General features: G+C 37.5%; 1 protein-coding gene across 3 annotated transcripts in view; it reads right to left on the bottom strand.

Moving 5' to 3' along the window:
* Positions 1-4,313: 4,313 nt before the first annotated feature.
* Positions 4,314-24,614, bottom strand: part of JSRP1 (junctional sarcoplasmic reticulum protein 1) — a 103,699-nt gene continuing 83,398 nt past the window's right edge. For 2 of the 3 annotated variants that reach the window (XM_072404880.1, XM_072404879.1), the window contains 3 exons: positions 5,983-6,135; positions 5,637-5,710; positions 4,314-5,044 (listed from right to left, as the gene is read on the bottom strand). In XM_072404880.1, the coding sequence (XP_072260981.1) occupies positions 4,457-5,044; positions 5,637-5,710; positions 5,983-6,124 (804 nt within the window). In that variant the 5' untranslated portion in view covers positions 6,125-6,135 and the 3' untranslated portion in view covers positions 4,314-4,456. Of the gene's footprint in view, positions 5,045-5,636; positions 5,711-5,982; positions 6,136-7,916; positions 7,996-24,614 lie in introns of all 3 variants that reach the window. The other variant, XM_072404881.1, reaches the window with a different exon arrangement.

Here is a 24,614-nt window from a genome sequence, read left to right on the forward strand (position 1 = left end):
CGCGTGTCCAGCGTACGAGCATTTCATTGATGAATCAGGGCCAATGTACTGCACCCAGCTGAGCCTCCCCTTGTAAGCCATTAGACTTTGGTCAATGCTGACATCTCTTTCTGGCACACAGGTTTTGGTGCAGGATGGGTAGTCTCATCAAATTCTTCATTGTTTGCGATGTGCAGGCACTTCATTATGAGGGAAAAATGGTATTCTGTCATGACTAAGCCAAAGAATAGAGTGGCAATCATTTTATTCCTGGACCAGTAGCACTTCTGCATGGGTTTGCCCACAACTCCCTAAAGGATCACCAAGCCCAAAAACAGACAAATATCATCCTTGGTCACAGGTTCTCACTTTCTGCTTCTTGCAAACCTCAGGTGTGGAGCACCTTGTTGTTGTCCATCGTACCTGCATAAAACAAAAAAAAAAAGTATTCTTTTATAGTGTGGTGAAGGTTGCAAGTAATATGTTAGCAAACACAGATCAGCATACATGTTTGCATAAAAAAAAAAATTAGCAAAAAATTTCAAAAAGTTAGCAAACACAAAGCAGCATACATGTTGGCATAAAAAAAAAATTAGCAAAAAATTTCAAAAAGTTAGCAAAAAAAAATTAGCAAAAAATTTCAAAAAGTTAGCAAACAGAGCAGCATGTTTGCATAAAAAAAAATTAGCAAAAAATTTCAAAAAGTTAGCAAACACAAGAGCGGCCTACCTGTTTGTCTTCGCAACAATTTTTTCGATAACTTCATCTCTCAAAAACAACTTCAGGTATGCCAGGGGGTCGTAGCATTCAGCCTCAATTTTCATCCCAGATGCGCCGGTAAATGAAAATGTTGGCGGTGCTGCCTGGTCCGCATCAAGGGCAATAGAGCACTATGTGCACACATCACTGACCTCTGGTCTAGAATTGTCGCTCAGTTCACTTTCGCTGTCTGATGACAAATTTCCTGGTGAATCACTATCGCTCGATTCCACAAGGGACTCCAAATCGATATTGCTGCTTTCAAATTCCTCCAAAACAGCGCTTGTGACGGGGAGATGCCTTTTGGATGCCATGTGGTCTCCAGAAAACAGTCAGGAACAATCAAGGTCAAAGACAAAGTGCTCAAAGGATACATTCAGGAAGTGATTTATAAGTCATCAAAATGTCAGATCAAGGTCAGGTCAAGTTCAGGACTAATAGTGGGCAAAATGTAAATCAGGGCACTGGGCAATAATGCTTGGTGCACTAAAATGTGTATTTATACTTTTATTTTGTGTTTTTTACTGTAAAAAAATTAAATGCGGATTACATAGTAATAGGTTTTAAATTTCCCGCCACCACAATCCATCACTCTAACGCATCATGCAAGCGTCACATCCTCCGGGTGATGCGAGCATCTATAGTAAATTCCGGGGGTGATGCCAGCAGGAAATTGCCGCTGGCATCACCCCTAGAATTTACTATTGCTGATCGCATCACCAGTTAGATGTGATGTACGCATCTAACTGATAATAGGCGCAGCGGCATGGCCGGGACCCGGGTGGCATTTAAAAGCAAATTACTTGGTAATCTGCTTTTAAATTTTCCACCTTGCCACGCCCTTCGACGGACAGACACTCTGGCATCACAGCGGGATTGTCTGATCGCCGCTGGAGCGCGGGCACAGGAAAGAGGGGCTTCTCAAGTTACCCCGAGTGTGACTAGGGGTTACCCCTTTTTGCAAGTGTTTTCCACCCCTAGTCACACTCGGGATTACCGCTAGGGGGGTTAATTCCAAACTCATATATCATTTATAAAGATGATAAACAGTAAAGCTCCCAACACTGAACCCTGGGGTACACCACTAATAACCTTAGACCATTCAGAGTATGAATCAATAATTACAACTCTCTGGATGTGATCTTTAAGCTAGTTCTCTATCCATTTACAGATTGACTTTTATAAACCTATTGACCCTAACTTGCAACTTAACATTAACCATCTGTGGGGTACAGTGTCAAATGCTTTAGCAAAGTCCAAGACCACTATATCAACTGCTATTCCATGGTCTACCTGTTTACTTACTTCCTCAAAAAAGGAGGGTAAATTTGTTTGAGAACTTCTGTCTTTCTTGAAGCCATGCTGACAATCACTTATAATAATATTTTCTAGCAGAAACTCCTCTATGTGCTTCTTTATCAAATTCTCTAGGACCTTTCCAACTATGGACGTTAAACTAACGGGTCTGTAGTTACCTGGTAATGACTTTGCTCCCTTTCTGAATATAGGAACCACATTGGCCTTATGCCAATCCATCTGTACCTTGCCAGTGACTAAAGAGTCTCTACAAATAAAGGCTTTGAAATAACCGAGCTTAGCTCTTTGAGAACACGTGGATGTAATCCATCAGGTCCTGGTGCTTTGTCCACCTTAATTGTTCCCAGCTGTTTCTGAATCATATCAATTCTGAGCCATTCTGACTCATTTAAGACATTGACATTGCTATTATGAATTTGGACTTGAGCTCTGCCATTTTTCTTTGTGTACACAGAGCTAAAAAAGTGTTTAGTAAATCTGCCTTGTCTTTATCTCCAGTTACCAACCCAGCGAAATCCTTTAAGGGGCCTACATGCTCAGATCTGATAATTTTGCTATTCATATATTTGAAACATTTTTGAGGGTTTGCCTTACTTTCCTTTGCAATCTGTCTTTCAATTTGAAGTTTTGCACATTTTATCTCCTTTTGTACCTCTTTTGTTATGTTCTTTATAGGTTTCAAATGATGAAGGTGATCCTTCATTTTTATATTTTTGGAATGCCCTTTTCTTGTTCGTTATGGCTTTTTTAACATCAGCTTTGAGCCACATAGGTTTTAATTTTAGCCTCTTAAACGTATTACCCATTGGAATATATTTTTCAGTGTGCTTTTGTAGAACAGACTTGAAACATTACCATTTCTGTTCTGTGTTCTTTGAGGACAATATTGTCTCCCAGTCCAAGCCACAGAGCACCGCCCTTAATAATAGAAAATAAGCTCTCTTAAAATTAAATGTTTTTTGCTTTCCTGTTTTTGCTCCCTCTTTACAACTTACTTTAAATTAAATCATATTTTGGTCACTGCTACCCAGATTCTATTTTATATGCACATTTGTTATAAGCTCTGGATTGTTAGAAAGAACTGGGTCCAGCAGAGTATGATTTCTTGTGGGGCATCTATAAACTGTAGCAGAAAATTATCTTGTATTAGATTTTAAATTTCCTCCCTTTTGCTGTCCCTGTAGTACCATTACTCCAGTCAATGTCAGGGTAGTTGAAATCTCTCATGATTAAAACACTTCCACTTTTTGCTTTTTCTATCTGTGCTAGAAGTTGATTTTCTATTTCTTCCTTAGCACTGGGGGGCCTATAGCAGACTCCAATAATTAATTGTGTGTTATTCAACCCCACATTTAACTCCACCCACAATGCCTCAACCTCATCACTTGTTCCATCCGCAATTTCTTCTTTCACATTCACTTTTAGATCACTTCTCACATACAGACAGACACCACCACCCTTTCGTTTGACTCTGTCTTTACAAAAGAGAGAATACCCAGGAATATTGACAGCCCAGTCATGCGAAGAACAAAGCCAGGGTTCAGCAATACCAACTAAGTCAAAATCAAGTGGCTCTTGTTCTTGGCCTGTGAGCTGGAGGGAGTGCAAAGGAAAAATTGTCCAATTGAAAATTCCGGTGCCCTCTATTTACTCTAAGAGGTTTTTTTAAACTATCTACATTGCCATATTATAAACAAATCAGTTCATGACATTAAGGTTTACCAAAATTAACACTATCCGTACTTACCAGTAACATCTGTATATGGTTTCTTTTAGGACCTCTATCCCAGAGTATTCCAATTTATTATCTGCAAATCAACTCTGGCACTTATATAGATCATATTATGACCAACAAGCAAGTGTAAATACCAACAATATCTATTAATATACCACCCAAAGTCTATATAATCTGCCATTTGCCCGTTACCATTCATTCGGCATATGATGTGAATCCAACTTTTGATCTTCTGATCCATTTACATTCGGGTCAACATACCAAGTTCTCACTATCCCCTGAGGAAGCCCACAAGGGCAAAACGCATCGGGGGAGGCAAGCTATATAGTGTATATTTTGACCTACTAAGCATGAGATCAAACCATATGTGAGAACATATACTAGAACACTATTGTCAGATAATTCTGTCAAATGTTGTCAGAATTATATCTTTTTATAAGTGTGTGTATTTATCAAGTTTGTATTATTTGTATTATTTTATCAAACCCAATAAAAAATTTTGTTAGACTTTATGACAATAAGGTTGCCATAAAGAGCCGCTACATTCTTTATTTCTTCTTTTGATTCATGATTTAATCAACAATTTACTGTTTAATAGTCACAGGGAAATCTACAAACATTCTAGCTCTTGTATGGTCCATGTAATGTCAGCCATCATGTCAAGAATCATATTTTTTTCTTATAGTCCTTTTCAAAATGTTTATATGATTTATATTTTTCATACTGTTTTTTCCCCTTATTTTGCTTAAAATATTTATTGTGCTCCTCTCTTTCTTTTTTGAGAGACTTTTCGAATTCTTGATTTTTTGGACAATCATATTTCTTTTTATTGTTTTTTTTATGATATTTTGTGTCTTTATTTGGTTTCTCTCTTTCCTCTGGGTAAGCGTTAGTTGAATCTCTTGGATTCTTTACAAGGTTAAAAGGAAAAGCCTCTTTTCTCTCCGACCCATCTTCAGCAGCTCTTCGGATTTTTACTACTTTGGCTTCCATATATCTGCCTTTAGATTTCAACCCCCATTGTCCACTTGGTTTTTGTCTTTCCTTTTTTTCGTCTTGTGTCTCAGTTTCCTCTGTTTCTTTCACTAATGGTTCTGCCTCTATTTCCTCAGTTATTTCTGGTTCCTCCACTACGAGCTGTTCTGGCTCTCCTACTGCAGGTATGTCTACAGTTTCTGGTACTTCTGGTTCCTCTATAACAGGCACATTTTGTGTACTTGAGCCAAACCAGCCTTCAAAAAACCATGTCTCAGACTGCAGAGAAAGAGATACTTTGTCAATATGGGAAGTAAAACAGATAAATAATAATGAGTAATGTGTACTCTCCTAAAATTTTATATTACTTATATTTGTGGTTATCATACTGGTAATAAAGTTATACTGTTTACCAGAACATATGGGTAGAAGAATGACAGGTCAAATTTTCACAAAAACATTTGTTTGTTTTGGTGTTTAGGTGTTTTTTTTCCAAGATATTTTTGTTTCTAGTTTATCTGCTCCCTAATGCCCAAAGTGCAGCACTAAAATCCATACAGGCTAATTCAGTCATGAAGTTGTGGAGTGAAGTAGAGAAGAATGCCATCATCTAAAGAGGCAAACACCATCTGTCAGTTGTCATATGCCATTTATGTTAAGCTCTCATGAGAAAAAAGTGTTCATCAATTTCACAATGTGAAGAAAAACCTCTGCACACAATAAAAATGAAATGTTACGAATGATACAATACTAATATTTAAAGGGTAATGTATTGAGAATGTATTGAGGAAACAATACCTACTGTCTGCCAACTTTCAATTATCAGTATAGGATCTGGCAATGATTCTAAATACTCAGACTCAAGTCTTACCTGCTGGTCATTTGACTCAGGTGACGTCCAAATGTCATTATCTGGTTCTGTCAAGTCATCAGAGTCAACAGATTCTGGGTAGCACAATAATAAATTACAAATATTAGTATTATTAGTAATAACAGTAACATCATTTCTTTCCCAGTTTTAATCTACTAGCTACTTATAGCAGAAAGACAGATACATATTTTACTGACATCTCCTGTCTGTTGTACATCTGTATTGCTAGGACTGAGCAGCTTTAGTACATAATAAAATAGAATTATTTCTGCACCAAATATATCATACACACTACATCTTATACATAGTCCCGTGCCATAAGTGGTACACCTAGTAAAAGTCTTACCTTGAAGAACCTGAAATCCAACACTTAAAAGAGCAGCAATGGCAGCAATTGCCAGACACCTGTTCAATGTAACTCCATTCCAGGGTACAAAATCTTCATCTTTCAGGGGTCCCATACTTTTAGGCTCTGGCTTCTGTTTCATTGTAGTAATCTCTTATGTTTAAAAAAAGAAAAAATATCAAGCTCAAACAGGGTTACAAATCTTTTGTTAGTTTTTCATTGTCCCTTTATTTGTGAAACAGTAAAAAGCTATAAAATGTAAAACTGTATATAAAATGTAAACTGTAAATAACAAACTTAAAAGATAACTGCACTTTAAGACAGACTTACAAAACAGCTCTTGTACTTCAATACATCCAGCATGATTATGGTTACGGTTGCACAATAAGGTTTTATGGACTTTCTTAGGGCAGTATTGCAAGGCAGAGGATGGGTCCCCTAGGCACTCAAAAGGGCTGTATTGGTACAACCCTAATTATGATAGGTCCTGCTATAGTAGGAGAACCATACTTTGTCTTTAAACAAAGTTATACTTTTAGTTAAAAACCTGTATCCTCCAAGAACACCTGAAAAAGTTTAAATACTAGTGGTAAAAAAAACCCTGCAAAAAAGTTAACTAAGGCTAGACAAAGGGGAGGAGTTAACCAGGGTTAAACTAAGAGTATATTCACATTGCATATAAGATGCCCTATTCCTGCAACACTTTATTTTTGTTGATTCAATCACAGTTGGCAATGTTGTCCAGTCCTTTAAACCTCCCTCATATGTAATTACATAGTTATCAATCACTGGCAGAGGTGTAAATAGAGGTTGGTGAAACTGGTACTTGCTTGTAATACAGGTTGAGGGTAGCGAATTGTTTGCATAATTTAGCAGAGACACTTGGTGAAATAAAGGATAAGGGGGGATTAGAATGACATTAGGACACCTGAATGTATATGTGTGTGTGGTGGGGAGGTGGAACAGACTGACACCATTGCAGAGATAACTTAGTGGGGTGAGTGACACAGGAGGGTATTGGGGTTTAGAGGAGTGGTAAGGTAACAACTGCATCAAAGGATTGCAATGTATTAATGGACTGCAATATATCCCAATTTTCTTTAGGTTTAGGTAATATTTAATTTAGTGGATATATGTGGCTTGCAGATCACAGTAAGGATTCTTTGCTTCGATAGGTAATTGGCTTCTATCTCAAGGTTCATTAATATTACAAAAGAGCTATTTACAAAGCAGTTAACTGTTTTTTTTTTTCTTGAATGGTTGGTTAATATTAACCTCGTTAGCGGTTCATTTCTGTCCTAAAAGTGGTACATTGTTTTTCATGAAAATTTATTTACAGTATAATAAAATAGTATGAGTATAATAAAGTTGGAGACACAAAATCATGTCAAAATAATAAATTAAATAATAAATATTTAATATTTTAATTAAATATATTTTTTTTTAATTAAAAAAAATAAAATAAAATTATACTCATATTATTATATTATCCTGAAAAATAAATGTTCATGAAAGACAATGTACTGCTTTTTCACATATAAATCCAATGTATTGCATTCAATACAGTTATTTTGTATTGAATGGAATACAAATAGATTTGAAGTTCCCCTGCCATGCCCTGAACGGAATGTCTGCACGCACCGACGTCACCGGGAACTCCCCCCGGTGACTCATTGGATGCAGAGGACGCCGGCTAGAGGAAGCAAGAAGTAGAGGAATGCGAAGGAGGACACGGGGGGATCAGGTAAGGCTCTATTTATTATTCTATTGTTTTCGCTACCCCAAGTGTGACTCGGTGTTACCGCTTTCAGCATCTTTTTTCTACCCCGAGTCACACTCTGGGTTAAAGCTGGGGGAGTTAAAGAAGAATGAAAAAAAGTTTAGAACTAAAATGTTAGATTGCCTAGGGTAAAAGGAAAAGAAGTTTTACTTACCTTATCCCTCACTCCAGCAGGCTTCTTCCTCTCGGTCACTTCACTGCTGTGCTCTTCGGAGTGAAGAGAAGACTACTGGCTGCCAGGAGAGTGCAAAATAAGTTGAACTTTTTCACTCCTTGTCTACTACTACTGGCTCAAAATTAAAGTGAGAACAGAAGAATATGTAGGTCATTGAGAAAAGAGTACACTCTGTGGGGGGATTTACTATCACTGAAGGGGGCCGTTAGTGAGTGAGGAATAAAATAAGTGGGTCTGCTCTGAGGAGGAATGGGGTTCAGCAGTTCCAAACCTTTGAAGCTGCAGTGCTTACCGAAACTCTGTAGAATTGTTTCAATTTGTTCAGTCCTGTGTAGTTAGAATCCAAAGACTGAACTCTATAGAAAGTTGTGTTGCTGACAGCTGTGGCAGTATACCCTCAGACTACCAGATAGCTTTATGCCCACTGGGCAAATGTCATCATCAGCAAGATAGCAGCACCCATTAGCAGTCATAGAGTTTTACAACTACAGGGTTATCCAGGCCAGAATAAAGTACAAAAAATGCATTTTACTTGTCAGACCCAGCTGCCCTATTTAGGATTCCTAAAATTCAATAGAAAATTCTTAGTGACTGTGGGCCCACATCTAATAAAATTTTGTCATCTGCTGGCAGGTATATTGTTCATCATTTTGTAGACCAAGACCTAGGAAACCAGCCTGTGCATTTTCTACCTTGTAGTTTATGCCAGTTGAAAGCTTTCTGTTTTATTTTGATATTAAAAGCAGTATTAGTTTTGCCTGAAATGTCAAAAGATAATTTATTAGTTGTTTGTCTGACCACATTTTTCCCCCATAGGTCCTTTTTTTTTTTATAGAGGCTAATTGGTATCTTCTAAACAATGATGTATATCCACCCCCCCCCCCAAAAAAAAAACAAAACATAAATCAAAGTAAAATATAGTTGAGAGAAGCATTTAAAAGCCACTCGCTTTTAATGAAATGCAAAACCTTAAACACAGTATGGTTATCAAAAAGGCTGAGAGAGGGGGAGAAAATTGGGTTAGAACAAAAATACAAAAATGTTTTATTAACCACCCGGCCGGTAAACCCGACCTTGGTACGGGGTAATAACACTTGCAAAAAGCGTTAAACCTGTACTTTTTTCAGGTGGTTAACAAACGCTGTATTGCAATCCGATTCTCATACATTGTATTACAATCGGATTACAATTGTAAGAAAATACTCACCCAGTCCCCGCAACTCCTCCGGACACGTCCTCTCTCTTCTGTGTTCTCCCGGCGAGTGCAATGACGATCTCCGGGGTTTCCCGGTGACGTCATTGCATGCGTCGGTGCGGGAGGCGGGGCGGGAAATTCAAATCCTTTTCATTGAACTCAATACAAAAAAGCTGTATTGAGTCCAATACAAAGAAATCTTTATATAATATATATATATATATATATATATATATAATTGTATTATATATATATTAAATAAGCTACTGTACATATACATTACATTATACACAATTTTTTTTTTTAAGTTTTTTTTTATTTTTTTTTTTTATGTTTTATAAAAAAAAAATTATTAAATTTATAAAATTGTGGACATATTTCGGTGAGTTATGTGGTAATTCGTTGTAATTCAGTGAATTATAAGTAATTATTGAGTAATTCAGTGAATTATAGCTTACAATCTAAAATAAATTTCCATGCAAAAAGTTTGGAAAGAATTAGAATACCCGGCATTTGCGTATGCGTCCCTCGGCGATTCCTGATGATGTGCGTGCGTGCGCTCGTCGATGGGGGTCATAGCGGGCAATTCAAATATTTTGTATTGGATTCAATACAAAGTCCCGTATCCAATCCAATACAAAATAATACAAAATATATTTATGTGGTTTTGTCTATAGGTATATGATGGACAATTTACCACACTAGGGAGGTGTTTTAGAAAAATATATTACTATACAGTATGCCGAATTATGGCATTTTCAGTATTTTTGATTTATGTATTCTTGTTTAGGCAGATTTTTGTGTTTTTTATTTAATTTTATTAAAAGTAAATTTTTTATTTTTTATTTTTTTTTACATGATTGTGTTTCAAACTTTTTTTATATTCATGATATCTACTAGATCCTTGTTCGGACATATTTCTGTAAGTTACAGGTGTACAATTTAAAAAAAAAATGTCATGAAAAACAGTGTACCGCTTTTGGTACAGAAATCTAGACATCAGTGTAAAGGTGCGTACACACTTCCAATTTTTATCGTTCCAATCGAACGACGAACGATCGATTGGGCAAAAAAATCGTTCGTAAAAAAGTAACCAACGACGCCGACGAACGAGGAAAATTGTTGGAAACGAACGACCGGACCGGCGGATCGGATTGGGCGACGATCGTTGAACATCGTTCGTGTGTACGGTCGTTCGTTGATCGTCCATGTTCAGAGCATGCGTGATGAACGAACGTCCGTTCACTTTCCTGTCGTGCACATAGTTCCTCTATCGCTTAAACGATTGTATCTATTGTGTGTACAATATCTACGAACGATCGTGTCGTTACCTCTATGTGCAGGATTGGTGCTATACGATCGTTCATATATATCGTGCAGGAACGTTCGTCGTTCGTTTTCCGACGATAATAATTGGAAGTGTGTACGTAGCTTAACGCCCAGGTGGTTAAACGTATCTGTGTGATAAAAACAAAAACAAACAATATACTAAGATAAGATGTTTGTTGGCCTATCACTTATTGTATTTTTAGTCATTTTATTTTTAGTCACTTATGTTAAAATAATAAAAATTTTACTTTTTTAAAAATAAAAACTAGAAATAAAAACCTAGGAAATATTGCCTTCAGAATAACCAATCAACAACCAACCAAAATAAAATGAATCTATCAATATCCACTAACTGGACTTCCGGTTCCAGCGCATGGATGTGAAGACTGCGAAAAGCTGAGCTCCCGCAGTGCCGAGGGGATCCGCCGTTCTTAACTGATGAAATTCGGCATCTTGTGGCCCAAAAGCCAGAATCCACGTACCCACTCACCGTGGATCCTGGATGGATCGCTAACTCCAGATGGGCAGCTCGCAATCCTGGCAAGTTTACAAGTTACATAGTAGTTTAAGTTGAAAAAAAGACAAAAGTCCATCAAGTTCAACCACTAGGGAAATAAACATATCCCAGATATACAATCCTTTAAGACATAGTTGGTCCAGAGGAAGGTAAAAAAAAACCCTGGTAAAATTTGCTTCAACAGGGGAAACAAATTCCTTCCCGATTCCATGAGGATATCGGATGTTCCCTGGATCAACAGTCTGTTATCTTTACTTTAAATTATTAATACCAAGGTATATTATTACCCAGGTATATTCTGTGCTTATAGAAAAGCATCCAGCTTTTTCTTAAAGCAATCTATAGTAGTTGCTGAAACTACTTCCTAAGGGACCCGAATCCACATTTTCACAGACCTTACAGTGAATAATCCCTTCCTTATCCGGAGCTTAAACTTCTTTTACTCCAGACGCAAAGGGTGACCTCTTGTTCTTTGTAATGATCTCAAAGTGAATAAAAGGGAGTTCTCTATATGGACCATTTATATATTTATACAGGATGATCATATCCTCCCTAAATGTCTCTTCTCAAAGGAGAATAGGTTCAGTTCAGCTAATCTCTCCTCATAGCTGAGTTCCTCTATTCCTTTTATTAGTTTAGTTGCCCTTCTCTGCACTCTCTCCAATTCCACAATGTTCTTTTTGTGAACTGGTGCCCAAAACTGAACTGCATATTCCAGATGTGATCTGACCAATGCTTTGTACAGGGGTAGGATTATATCTCGATCTCTGCAGTCTATTCCTCTTTTAATACAAGAAAGTACTTTACTAGCTTTAGATATTGCAGCTTGGCATTGCATGCTGTTAGTAAGTCTATGATCTACCAGAACCCCCAGATCCTTTTCCATTTCTGACTCCCCCAAATGTATTCCTCCTAAACAGTATGAAGCATGCATGTTGTTAGCCCCCAAGTGCATAACTTTACATTTATCTATATTAAATGCCATTTGCCACTTGGCTGCCCAATCAAACAGTACATCCAGGCTTGTAGCATATAGACATCCTGTATAGACTTAATTCCTCTACATAGTTCGGTGTCATCTGCAAACACAGAAATGGTACTTTTCTTCCCAAACTCTATATCATTTATAAAGATGTTAAACAGTGAAGGTCCCAACACTGAACCCTGGGGTACACCACTAATACCTGTAGACCATTCAGAGTATGAATCATTCATTACAACTCTCAAGATGCGGTCTTTAGTTCTCTATCCATTTACAGATTGACTTTTCTAAACCTATTGACCCTAAACTTGTATATTAACCGTCTTTGGGGTACGGTGTCAAATGCTTTAGCAAAAACCAAGTACACTATATCAACTGCTATTCCACTGGCTACCTGTTTATGTTTACTTAATTCCTCATAAAAAGAGAGTAAATTTGTTTGACATCTTTAGTCTTTCTTATTTTCTAGCAGAAACCCCTCTTTGTGGTTCTTTATCAAACTCTCTGGGGCCTTTCCAACTATGGATATTAAACTAACCAGTCTGTAGTTACCTGGTAATGACTTTGCTCCCTTTTTGAGGATAGGAACCACATTGGCCTTATACCAATCCATTGGTACCATGCCAGTGACTAAACAGTCTCTAAAAATTAGAAATAATGGCTTTGAAATAACTGCATTGTTAGAAAGAACTAGGTCTAGTATCATTTTTAGTTGGGTTTTTTTTTTAAACTTTACCATAAAATTATCCTGTATTAAATTCACAAATTTCCTCCCTTTTGCTGTTCCTGTAGTGCCAATACTCTAGTCAATGTCAGGGTATCTGAAATCACCCATGAATAAAACACTTCCACTTTTTGCTGCTTTTTCTATCTGTGCTAGTAGTTTATTCTCTATTTCTTCCTTAGAACTGGGGGGCCTATAGCAGACTCCAATAACACAGGTCAACAAAAAATTAGTTTTGATAATCATCAGAAACTACAGAAACTTTTCTAAATCAATTTTTCGAGCAGATTTCAGATCTGTTTTTAGTTTTTCTCTAACGTACAGTTCCTGAGTAATGATTACTATTATAGTTAACATTGAACGTGCATGTATTTTGTACTAAAAAGTAAGCACCATTGAAGTGAATGTTAATACATCTTCAGTGTGAAGTAAAATAAGGCAGTAGATCTGTGGTGTAGATTTATTGAACAGTGTCAGTCAGGTACCATTGTTTTTTCAGAAATGCTTAGAGTACGGTTTTCTGGTGAACTCTGTCTGGATTGTCGCGGTACAGCATCCAGCAGTAGTCAGCCATCATACTTTCATTCCAGAAACCTTGGTAGCGGTGCACCATTACCTGAATGTTCTGGGGAAAAACGTTCTCCTTGTTCGTCACTCACCATACCAAGATTTTCTGAAGAATTCTAGATGTGAGTGCAAGAAAAATATTTTTAATGACATGCAACAACCTAGTTTCTGGTATGAATCAAGCAGATTCTGAACTCCTTCCTTGTATGCAGGAGACTTATGGTTGCCCATGAAATTTTCACACAGCCATATGAATGCATCCCAAGCTTCTAGCTTAGCTGCTGGGAGAGATTGTTTGAAAACATCAACCTGCAAAACAGACTTGATCTGTGGCCCTATAAATATCCATTCCTTCATTTTTGTAGTGCTTATGTTTGGAAACTTCTCAACAAGGTACTGAAAACCTATGGAGTTTGATTTACCCATGGCCTTTACAAAGTTCTTCATCAAGCCTAACTTGATATGGAGAGGTGGCAGAAATATTTTATGCGGATCAACCAGAGGCAGAAACTGGACACTGCTTGTTCAGGGCTTATAGGTATCTCTTGGTAGCCAACCACACTTCACGTAATGGTCTCCCGGCTTTCCCACGGACATAGGAAACAGCAGAATATTGTGAATCCTCCTTGCATTCCCATCAGCAAGCCAATGACCTTTAGATCCTCACAGATGTTCCACTTGTGTGTTTTATACTGGATTGCTTCAAGAAGTAACTTCATGTTGTCATAGAACTCCTTTAGGTTATTGGAATGGGCAATCGGTAAACTTGGTTTGGAATTACCATTATGCAGTAAGACTGCTTTCAAGCTTCTTTTAGAGGAATCAATGAAGATATGCCATTCAGATGGAACATGCTCTAACAAATTGTTAAATAGTGCATTTATATCATGACAGTAGCACAGTGAGCCATCACTAGTGAAGATTGTTGTCAAGTTATGATTTTGTATTCTGTAGTGAGTTACAGCAAGTGCCTTCTGTTTAAGCTTTGAAGCAAGAAGTTCTGCTTTGTCTTTGGAGAGATTTAGATCACAAACCAAATCGTTCAGCTCTACTTGTGTAAAGATCTCTGTTTCTGAATCTTCATCGGCCAAGTAGTTAGGATCAGATAATTCGGGGTTGTAACTGGCTGCAACTCCAGCGCATTCCTCATCATCTTCTGCAGAAGCAAGCCAATCATGTGGCGGTACCAGAACTGGCAAAGAATTATCATGGGGAACAGGCCTAATTGCAGAATCGAGGCTGGAATATAAAATTTTGTGCTTGGTTTTACCTGAGAATCCACTTTTGTTGATGCGGCAAAAATAGCAAGTGATTAGATGGTTTAGTGGTTCTCTCCACACCTTCAGGATTGCAAATGGCATTGCTGCTTTACGCCGATTTAGCCAGTCACTCAGTCCGTTGGAACAACCAGTACAGATAACATGTGGAGCTCAAGATTTATCCTGGTCACCAAGTGGACAGCTGAAATATAAATTGTATATCTTTTTATGTTCTGTGGTAATTTGGCGACGTTGTGCTTTCGTCATAAATGAACCACACACGTATCAGAAACTGTCTGGATCATTAAGGCAATTTCTTTTAAAAAAAAGAAAACTGTCGTTAAATGTTTTAATATGTTAAGGCTATTTATAACGAATTTCACACAATATATAATTAGCTGCATCACAAAAACTAGATGTGCTAGATAAAAACTGAACCATAATGCCTCAACCTCATTGCTTGTTCCATCCGCAATTTCTTCTTTCACATCCACTTTCAGATCACTTCTCACATACAGACACCACCACCATTTCGTTTGACTCTATCTTTACGAAAGAGAGTATAACCAGGAATATTGACAGCCCAGTCATGTGAAGAACAAAACCAGGATTCAGCAATGCCAACTAAGTCATAATGCTCTTCACTTTGCCAGACGTCTAGCATCGGTGAACAGGCTCTTTAAACCATTGCTGCATTTACCAGCACTGTTTGCCAAATCCTTTTGTTTTTTTCAGTACAACTAGTACTGCACAATCCAATGTTTGTTTGTAACATGGGAAGCTCCATACATTTATCCATAACCCTCCCCCCAACTATCCCCAATCCACCCTCCACTAGTGTTTGACCACTTTCTAACCTTTCTGCTAGCTTATTTAACGGTCCCACTCCCCTCTGTCCTAGTTTAAATATCCCTCCACCATTCCCCTAAATCTTTCCCCTAGCACAGCAGACCCCTTTCATTTAGGCGCAAACCATCTCTGGCATACAGGTTGTACCCCAATGAAAAGTCAGCCCAGTGCTCTATGAACACAAACCCTTTCCTTTTTCACCAGGATGTAAGCCATGCATTTAGCTGTCTAAGCTCCCTCTGCCTTTCCTGTGTTGTGCATGGCACAGTCAACATTCCGGAAAACATAACCTTGGAGGTCCTTTCTTTCAACTTGAAACCTAGTTCTTCAAACTTATTTTAAAGGATCCCCCATCTTCCATCTATCCTGACATTGGTTCCGACATGGACAAAACAGCTGGGTCATGCCCAGTCCCTCCCAGTAATTTGTCCACTCGGTTTACCACATGCTGAACTCTTGCACCAGGGAGACAAAACCATTTGGTTTTGAACCAAACGGTTGAAGGGATCCGGGCAACAAACTATTCTATCAGTCCTCCTGATCATAGCATCCCCTATGACAACCAATTGCCTTTTCCTTCCTCCATTTCTGACCCCACCCCTACTAGATGTGCTGTTCTGCCGACTGTTAGGGGTAGCAGTAACATCTAGGGTTGCCACCACAGGGTCTGCCACCTGCACATCTTCACATAACTTTGCAAATATGTTAGGGTGCTCAAACAGAGGGCTGACCTTCCTATTCTGGGTTTCCCTACCACTCCCTCTAACTACAGTAACCCAACTCCCTACATGTTAATCCTGATTAACCTCTCCACCCTCCACATCCAAGCCATTAACTCTCTGCTCAGTGAGCAGGAGACCCTTCTCAAGGTGATTGACTGATTTCAGTGTTGCAATGCGCTTGTCCAGTTCTCCAATGTGAGATACCAGAAGGGCGGCTTGCTCACATCTGTCACAACGGTATTCACCTAGGAGATGTTGCTCCATTTGTGCATATATATGGCACTGTGCATTGAACAAAACCTTCCACCTTGCTACCACTCATTTTCCCAGTCACAATGTTTGTTTACAAGAAGTTATAAAAGTTTACTTACAGTTTGTGGTTACTATAAGGATTCAACTCCTGTGTTTGTGTTTGTTTGCAAACTCCTGTGTTTTCTAACTCCACTTGATTACAAGCCATGTGTATCGTCAGCCAAGTGTGAGCAAGCTCAAGGTGAGTCCGCAAAGAACCTAAATCACCTGTGAAACTTTGACCACTCCCTTTTAGATGTTAGCAAGGGAAGAAAAGGGTATTTAAAACAAAAACTGACAGTCAATCAGACACAACCCAACAGACACAACTCCCAAAAGCACAATATCAGAAAAGAAAACAACTGTTTTCTAACTCCACTTGATTCCAAGCTACTTGTATCACCAGATAAAAATGAGCAAGCTCAAAGTGAGTCTACCCAGAACTTAAATCACCTTTGAAACCTTGACCACCCCCTTTAGGTGTCAGCAAGGGAAAAAAAAAGCTATTTAAAACAAAAACTGACAGTCAGGCAAGTAAGCAACGCAAGTCCAAAAAACTAAGGCTGTTATCCAAAATAGCCGCCGCATCTCCTCTGTCTTCAGAGAGAGTGCCGGAGTTACTTATGCCGGAAGACTCTCTAACTGAAGACAGCTCTCAGGGCCAAATAGCCATCACAGTGGCTAGATTATTTAGCCCAGCCATACAAGAAGCAGTGGAGCAGGCAGTAAGCAAAGGATATCAAGACATAAAGCAAGATTTGCTAGCCCAGGCGCAGAGTCACACAATTGCAAAACAGGGTCAGCATCCTGGAAGATGCAGCCAATAATACTGATGCTACTTTGCAATTAATGCACAAATGGGTAATGGCTTTGGTTGATCAAGTGGAGGACTTGGAGAACTGTTTCGGACTGAACAATTTACGCATTATAGGCCTACCAGAATCTTACAATGCCAGCCTACTCATGAGCTTTTGCTCACACACTATCCCTGATATTTTGGGTTTGTCAAATCCTTGCAAAGTAGAAAGAGCTCAGAGTTGGCCCACCTAATGCCAACAGAAAATCTCCCAGACCAGTTATAGTTCGTTACCTCGACTATGCAGACAGAACAGCCATTCTTTGGGCCTATTGCTGCTAAAATCCTGCAAATTGAAGATCACAATGTCATGCTGTTTGCAGAATATGCAATGGAAGTCACTCGTAAACGAGAAGCCTTTACCAAAATATGTACTATGTTATAACAACAAGGTTTACATTGGCCTACGCAGCTACCCTGCATTTTTTGTTTAACCTCCCTAGCGGTTCATTTCTTTCCGGTTTTATATGTCTAAAAGCGGTACATTGTTTTTCCTGAAAATTTATTTTACAGTATAATATAATAGTATGAGTATAATAAAGTTTGAAACACAAAATCATGTAAAAATAATAAATTGAATAAATTAAAAAAATCTATTTAAAAAAAAATGTTTTTTTTAATTTTTTTTTATAAAAAATACATATTATACTTATACTAATAAATATACTGTAAAATAAATGTTCTTGAAAACAATGTAAATATTCATGATTGTGCAGAAAAACGGGACTTTTTAGGCATACAGTAAAATAAACAATAAATATTTTAATGGTAAATAATTTTTAAAAACCAAGATACAAATTGAACAATCACCTATATGACATAAACAATGTTACGATATACATCACAAGTTCTTTCTCAAAGATCTTAAACATGAATCTCTTTGTAACATATTGTCTCTTGTTAGTTCTATTTTACATCGACGCGTTTCACGATTATTTAAGTTCCTTCTTACTACTACTGTAGATCACACTGATAACCAAATTACAATGGAGTAACTCTTCCCAATTTTAAAGGCAGATTCACAACAGGAGATAAAGTGTGATGGTAGGAGCAGAAGGGCATAAACAGCAGGCATAGTTTTAGGGGAGCCTATTAAATGAACAAATAGATGCTAAAAAATATTCCCAATTGATTCAAAGATGATAAAGCCTAATAGGGGGTATACCGTTCACTAAATGGCGTCCTGCAAGCTGAACTGTCCATCCCCAAGAACTGGCAGAAAAGTACTGGCAGTTTTGGAACATGCCAAGCAGCACCCTTAACAAGAATTTGTAATAAGTTTAGACACAGAAAAGGCATTTGACAATGTCACATTTAATTTAGTTATGTACAGTATTACAGGCAATGGGTTTTAAAGGTAATTTCTTAGAGTACACAAGTTGCATATATTCCAACCCAATGGCAAAAATCATAACTCCAGGTTTTCTTTCCGAACCATTTTCCTTGTGTAAGGTTACACGACAAGGATGTCCTTTTTTTCCTTTATTGATCAATTTGGCAATAGGACTGCTGGTTTGATATCTAGAATCACACTCTAATCTTACCAGAATCAAAATAGGTACTAGGGAAATTAGAACTTCACTATTTGCAGATGATATCTTGCTTTTTACGGCTAATCCAAAAGAAGATATCATCTCTATTGAAGAAATATTTGCAGTTTATGGAAATTTTTCAGGCCTTAAAATTATTTTTTTAAAGAGCAAACTCTTACCCTTAACAAATATACACAGTAATGCATGGCGTTCTGTACTACCTTACATTAGCACGTGATTCCATCACATATTTAGGTATTACAATTGGGAAATGTTCCTCGTCATTGTACCACTTGAATTACCCTCCAATTTTTCAAAAAATTAATAATGAATTGAAAAAAATGGAAATCTTTGTTTCTATCGTTTTTCGGCAGAGTACATTAATTTAAAATGATTCGTTTCGCCAGAATATTATATCTTCTGCAAACCATTCCATGTCTCATAGAGAGAAAGGATATACAAACGCTGGTGTCAAGTGTAATTTGTTTTCAAGGCAAGGGCCATGAAATTGCACTAAGCAAATTATATTTGCCGAAGAGTGAGGTGGGAATGCAATTACCTTATATGCATGCATGTGTGACTATGTAGTAGACTGGTTGAATGCCTTCTCTAGATACATCAATTACAATTTGGAGTGTAATGTATGTTTACCATGGCATCCTGACCGAATGTTGCATTGTCCCTTGACAAAGTTACCTTCGTCTTTGAGGATTAACGTACTAATCAGGGATACCCTGGTGGTTTGGAAAACTGAAGATGTCTATTTCACCTTACTTTTCCGAATATTTAAAGTTCAAAGGCAATCCCGCTTTTCCACAAAGAGAGGTCTATAAAGCTTATACCATCTGGCAACGCAATGGTCTCATGCTTTTTTCTCAATTGTTCCATGATACATATTTTGAACCACACAGGAACTCTTATATGATTTAAAAATACAACCTCTTGGAGGAGTTATTCTTCCTCATGCATGTGACAAGTTTCTGGAGAGAACTATTTTTCCAACCAGGTCTTCACTTGGACACTAATGCTTTGGATTCCCTTAATACACTGCCAAAACCATCTATTTCAGAAATATTTCCATCATTATTAGATCTTTATACTTCGCCACTGGAGTCATCCAATGTTTCAACCTGGATTAAAGATTTCCCAGAAGGATTAAATGTGGAGAATATATTACACGGTTATGATAATATAGATAAGCTTATCATAAATGAAAGATCGAAGGAAACCAAATTTCGCATTATGCACAAAGCATATTTAGGCTTCCAAGTCCCTCGTCAAGATATGGAACATCCATCCATAGGGCAATTCTGTCCAAAATGTGGAGAGTTTAATGCTTCTTTGGCACACTGTCTATGGTATTGTGCACGTATTCAAGCCTTTGGTAAACAGTTAATTTATTATGTATATCCCAAATTACGGCATCTACACTTTCAATGGATCTCCAACTAATGTTATTTAACCATTGGGATGATACTTCTAACGCCGGTTCTCTGTTGGTGCATCGACAATGGATATGTCTATTGGCAGCAAGGCGAGTAATTATGCAAGCGTAGGTTGCAACGTCTTCTCCAACCAATAAAGAATTCTCAACTGATTTGACCAATTGTCAAATGTTGTATATAGAAAAGCTGGATGCTGAAAACTCTATCAAAGATCCACAAGCAGATGATTTATTCAACAGATGGTTTACATTTATAGTTATTACTCTCCCAGGAAGGAGAACGGGAGATGTTACTTACCCCATTTCGTTATACAAAAGGTTATGCAATAGAATCAATGTGAGGCAGAATAATCTTTTGAGGGTTCCTTGTTCAGCAGCGTTATTACTGTTATATATAGTGATAGATTCTCTCTACATAATGCAGAATACATGGAATGTTTTTGGTTTACATCACCGCACAGCCGTCTTCCCCCCCCCCCCTTTTCTATTTTTATTTGTGTTATGTCATCACTTTACCATGCTCTCAGGTATTTTGCAAACATTCATGCACTTTTAATATGAAGAAATCACAGTCATTGTTTATCAAAAGGAATAATTTAGTGCACAGATTCTCTTAGCTGTTATGTCTTTCATTTTTGTAATTGTTGTTCAATAACAACTGTGCTCAATAAATTAAATAATTTTTAATCCGTCTCAACCCCCAATAATTGTCTCGACTCCCAACGCATTTCGCCTATTGGCTTCTTCAGGGTTTTTTTTTTTTTTTTAGAGACCAGGGTTGTTAGTTATAAACATAAAAAAAATTCATCATGATAGGATACAAAAGATATATTTCAGTCATAGAGTATTCCCAAATACATAGTATGATCGAATGTCAACCTAACATGAATAAAAATGGTATTCTGAAAACTTATACACATAATTATTGCATAATTTATGCTTACTGAAAATTAACATATTGTATATTGAAAATAGAATGGAAGCAGAACTTATTTAGGTATAACTTACTTAACTATAACTTACTTAAGTATAACTTTAAGAACCTACTTAATTATATATACACACAAATATTGCATAATGTATGCTAACTGAAAATTTGCATATCGTATATTGAAAATAGAATGGATGCAAAACTTACTTGTGTAATGCGTCGAGGGTCAAGACTATTATTTTTTGACCATTTAACTATAATTCCGTGTGATGTAATGAGAGACATGGATTGATAATGATTTATTTATTGAGTGCAGGATCTATATGTTTACCTGAGGTGTAAGCATAGCAGATTTCTGTTATTTCCAGGTGAAAATGTTGAATCATTAAAAATATAATAAAAAAAATATCCACTAACCAAGTGGTGCCCAGCCTTTTTTTACCTGGGAGCTGTTGTTGACATTGGGATAAAATTTGCGAGCCACAATGCAAACAAACATTAAAGATGTATGTTTGAAACTAGAATAGTTTAAATTTAAAATTAAATTTAATTGAAACGTTTCTAGTTACTGTAACTTACATGCACAAAATAAAAGTAATGACAAATTAAGAATCTCTTCAATGGATACTTCAAGAGAAATTCAATTCATGTGACACAAAAGGCATTTCCTACTAGCTGCAACATTTCCAGTTGCCAACATCCCTCTGTTCCAGAGAAATTGGGGTTCACAGAATGTAAGTGACCAGCTATGAGTAACAGGCAGCTCACCAGCCTCTCAGTTCCCCACAGCGCAGCGTCTGATGATTTGACTGCAGGCAGCAGTGAGTGGTACTGAGTGTCTCACCCGAGGGAGGGTTCTATGGCATGAGGAAGCGATAACCACACCGCAACCTCGCTGCCAACCTAAGCACAGTTCAGGTGAACTTTAAGGGGCACCACAGAGCACAGACAATTGGCAGCATCCTAATGTTCATTGCCATGAGAGTGGCCCCAAAGGGTCCTTAACATACATACTCAGTTTGGGGACCCTGGTCTTGGAATAGCCCCACTTAATATAAAAATATCCTTGATTGCTGTTAGGATTTTGTGCTTGTGACCCCCTATCTGGCAACTTATGTTTAGAGGGCTGTAATTTGGTTTATTAGCAGCTCTCAGGGTCCCCTGTGTACCCTAAAACTTTCACATTTCTATGACAATCAGTGTAGGAGATATGAAGGTTTATACATAAAGGTCATGACAGCTGCATGAACACAGATCTCATGCTGCTGCTGGGATTATCTCAGTACAAGGTGGTTACTGCTTTTTGCAGGTAAAATCCACCCCGAGTCACACTCGGGATTACAGCTAGGCGGTTTAAGGTATAAATCCTTTTTGGATTATGTTTTAACAGCATACCACCAAGTTGCAGGTACATGGATTACAAATGTGCCTATGACTGCTCTTTCTATAATTCTTAGCTATTTATATGAAGGAAGAAATGTCTAGTTTTTATAAACTATAAAATCAGGTCTGGGAGCTCTGGGAACAGGACAAGTGTAATTCTTTATGAAGCACCTAGGATCACTTCATGGATTCTATGGCCTTTGATGTTTAATTAATATACATCTTCTTTTTCAGGGTATTGCCCCTTTGAGTCTACAGACCACCTGACTAATTCATTCAAGGAAAGATAGTCTCTAAACACAAACACCCAAAAATCTTTTTTGCCATTTACCTCATCTCTCAGTTCTTTAACTCTCTTTTTTTAATTTTTCTTTTTCACGACATCTTTCTTTTGTCTTTTTGTCATTTTAAATCTACTAATAAACTGCTTTAATGTATGGCCTAACTGTGTTTTACTTTTTACCTTTATAATTGCACATGTTGCTGTAAACGCATGTGTAATCACTTTAAGCTCCCTAATAAAAGTCTACACCAGCTTTTCTTAACCTTTTTAACATGGAGCAACCCTTAAAATAGCTCTCAGGTCAGGCAATGCCTGATAATATTACCAAATATCTACAGCTCACAGTACATTTGCATGGTTGTCAGTGGGGAAAATGCCTTACATTGTTGCCAAGTATGAACAGTAGCATCCTTACAGATTGCCAAAAATTGGTGTCAGTGGTACCTGACCTCTGGAGGAACCCTAGAGTTCGATTGAATCCTGGTTAATAAACTATGTTCTATAGCAGTGATGACGAATCTTTTAGAAACCGAGTGCCCAAACTCCCACTGCAACTCCCAAAACCCACCTATTTATCACAAAGTGCCAACACAGCAATTTAACCTGAATACTAAAGTTTTAGTTTAGAAAAAATAACTCATATATTAACATCTTTTGTCTTCAAAGAAAAACACAATAACAGAGCTTTTAATGATACAAACAACTTTTTATTGAAAGGTAAAAGTTTGCATTTGGCGTGCTTTTGAACAATTAATCAGAATTTTTGCCTTTTGTAAGCATGCTGATAATTTTTCAAACCCTGGATCATATTCTGTAAATTTAGGAGCAACACATGCAGCACTCAGGTCATCTGTTAGTCTGTTTCTGGTGTCAGATTAGATATAATTCAAAGCTGAAAACAGCCGCTCACAAGCATAAAATGATCCAATTAAAGTAAAGAAAGCAATTCCAAGGGCTTTCATTGAATTTAAATATTTGTACTTCAATCATTTTTATTAAGATTTTTAACGTAGAAAAGAACATAAACAAACCATATAAAGACCTTTTACAGGAAAGACAGAAGGAGGGGAGAAAAAGGGGCATAAGAAAAAAGAAAAAACATTTTAATCATCTGTATTGAAAGATCGATATTTCTTCCAGGTAACCAAGAACTTATCAAATTTCACCAATGTGTTCTTAAGGATGTGAGTCATCTTGTCATTAACCATAATCCAGTCCATCTTAGCGTAAAATGAATCAGAATAGTAGGAGACTTCCAAGATTTAGCCAGGGTGATCCGGGCCGCTAGCAGCAACTGCTTCAAAAGTTTCAATGGACTTGTGGACTTCCTTTTCACACCAGGTAATTAAAGCAGCTTCTGGGGAGTTTTTCACCGCTCTTTCTAGAACCTTGGAGACGATATTAAAAATCCCGCTCCAAAAAACTTGGGCCACTGGACATGACCACCACATATGTAACATTGAGCCTCTGGAATCACAACCCCTGAAACATAGAGGGATGTTGAGGGATGATATTTAGAGGGCCTCTCTGGAACCATGTACCACCTAGGTAAAACTGTACAATTTGCCTTCATCAAAGCGGTATTGAGGGATATTTTTGAGAGTGAATAAGCCAATTCACTCCAGACCTCCTTGGGGAGTGACAGTCCCAAATCCTCCTCCCAGGAACACATATATCTCAATTTGTGTGAAGATGACATCAGTATACTGTAAATTATTGAAATGTGTCCCTTTGTGACAGCGAGCGTTCTGTAGGAGCTTTCAAAAGCTCTAGGACGCAAGGGGCGTGGTACCAGCCTAAATTTAGAGTAAAC

The sequence above is a fragment of the Pyxicephalus adspersus genome, chromosome 3 (genome assembly GCF_032062135.1).
Source record: "Pyxicephalus adspersus chromosome 3, UCB_Pads_2.0, whole genome shotgun sequence".
Classification (NCBI taxonomy): Eukaryota; Metazoa; Chordata; class Amphibia; order Anura; family Pyxicephalidae; genus Pyxicephalus; species Pyxicephalus adspersus.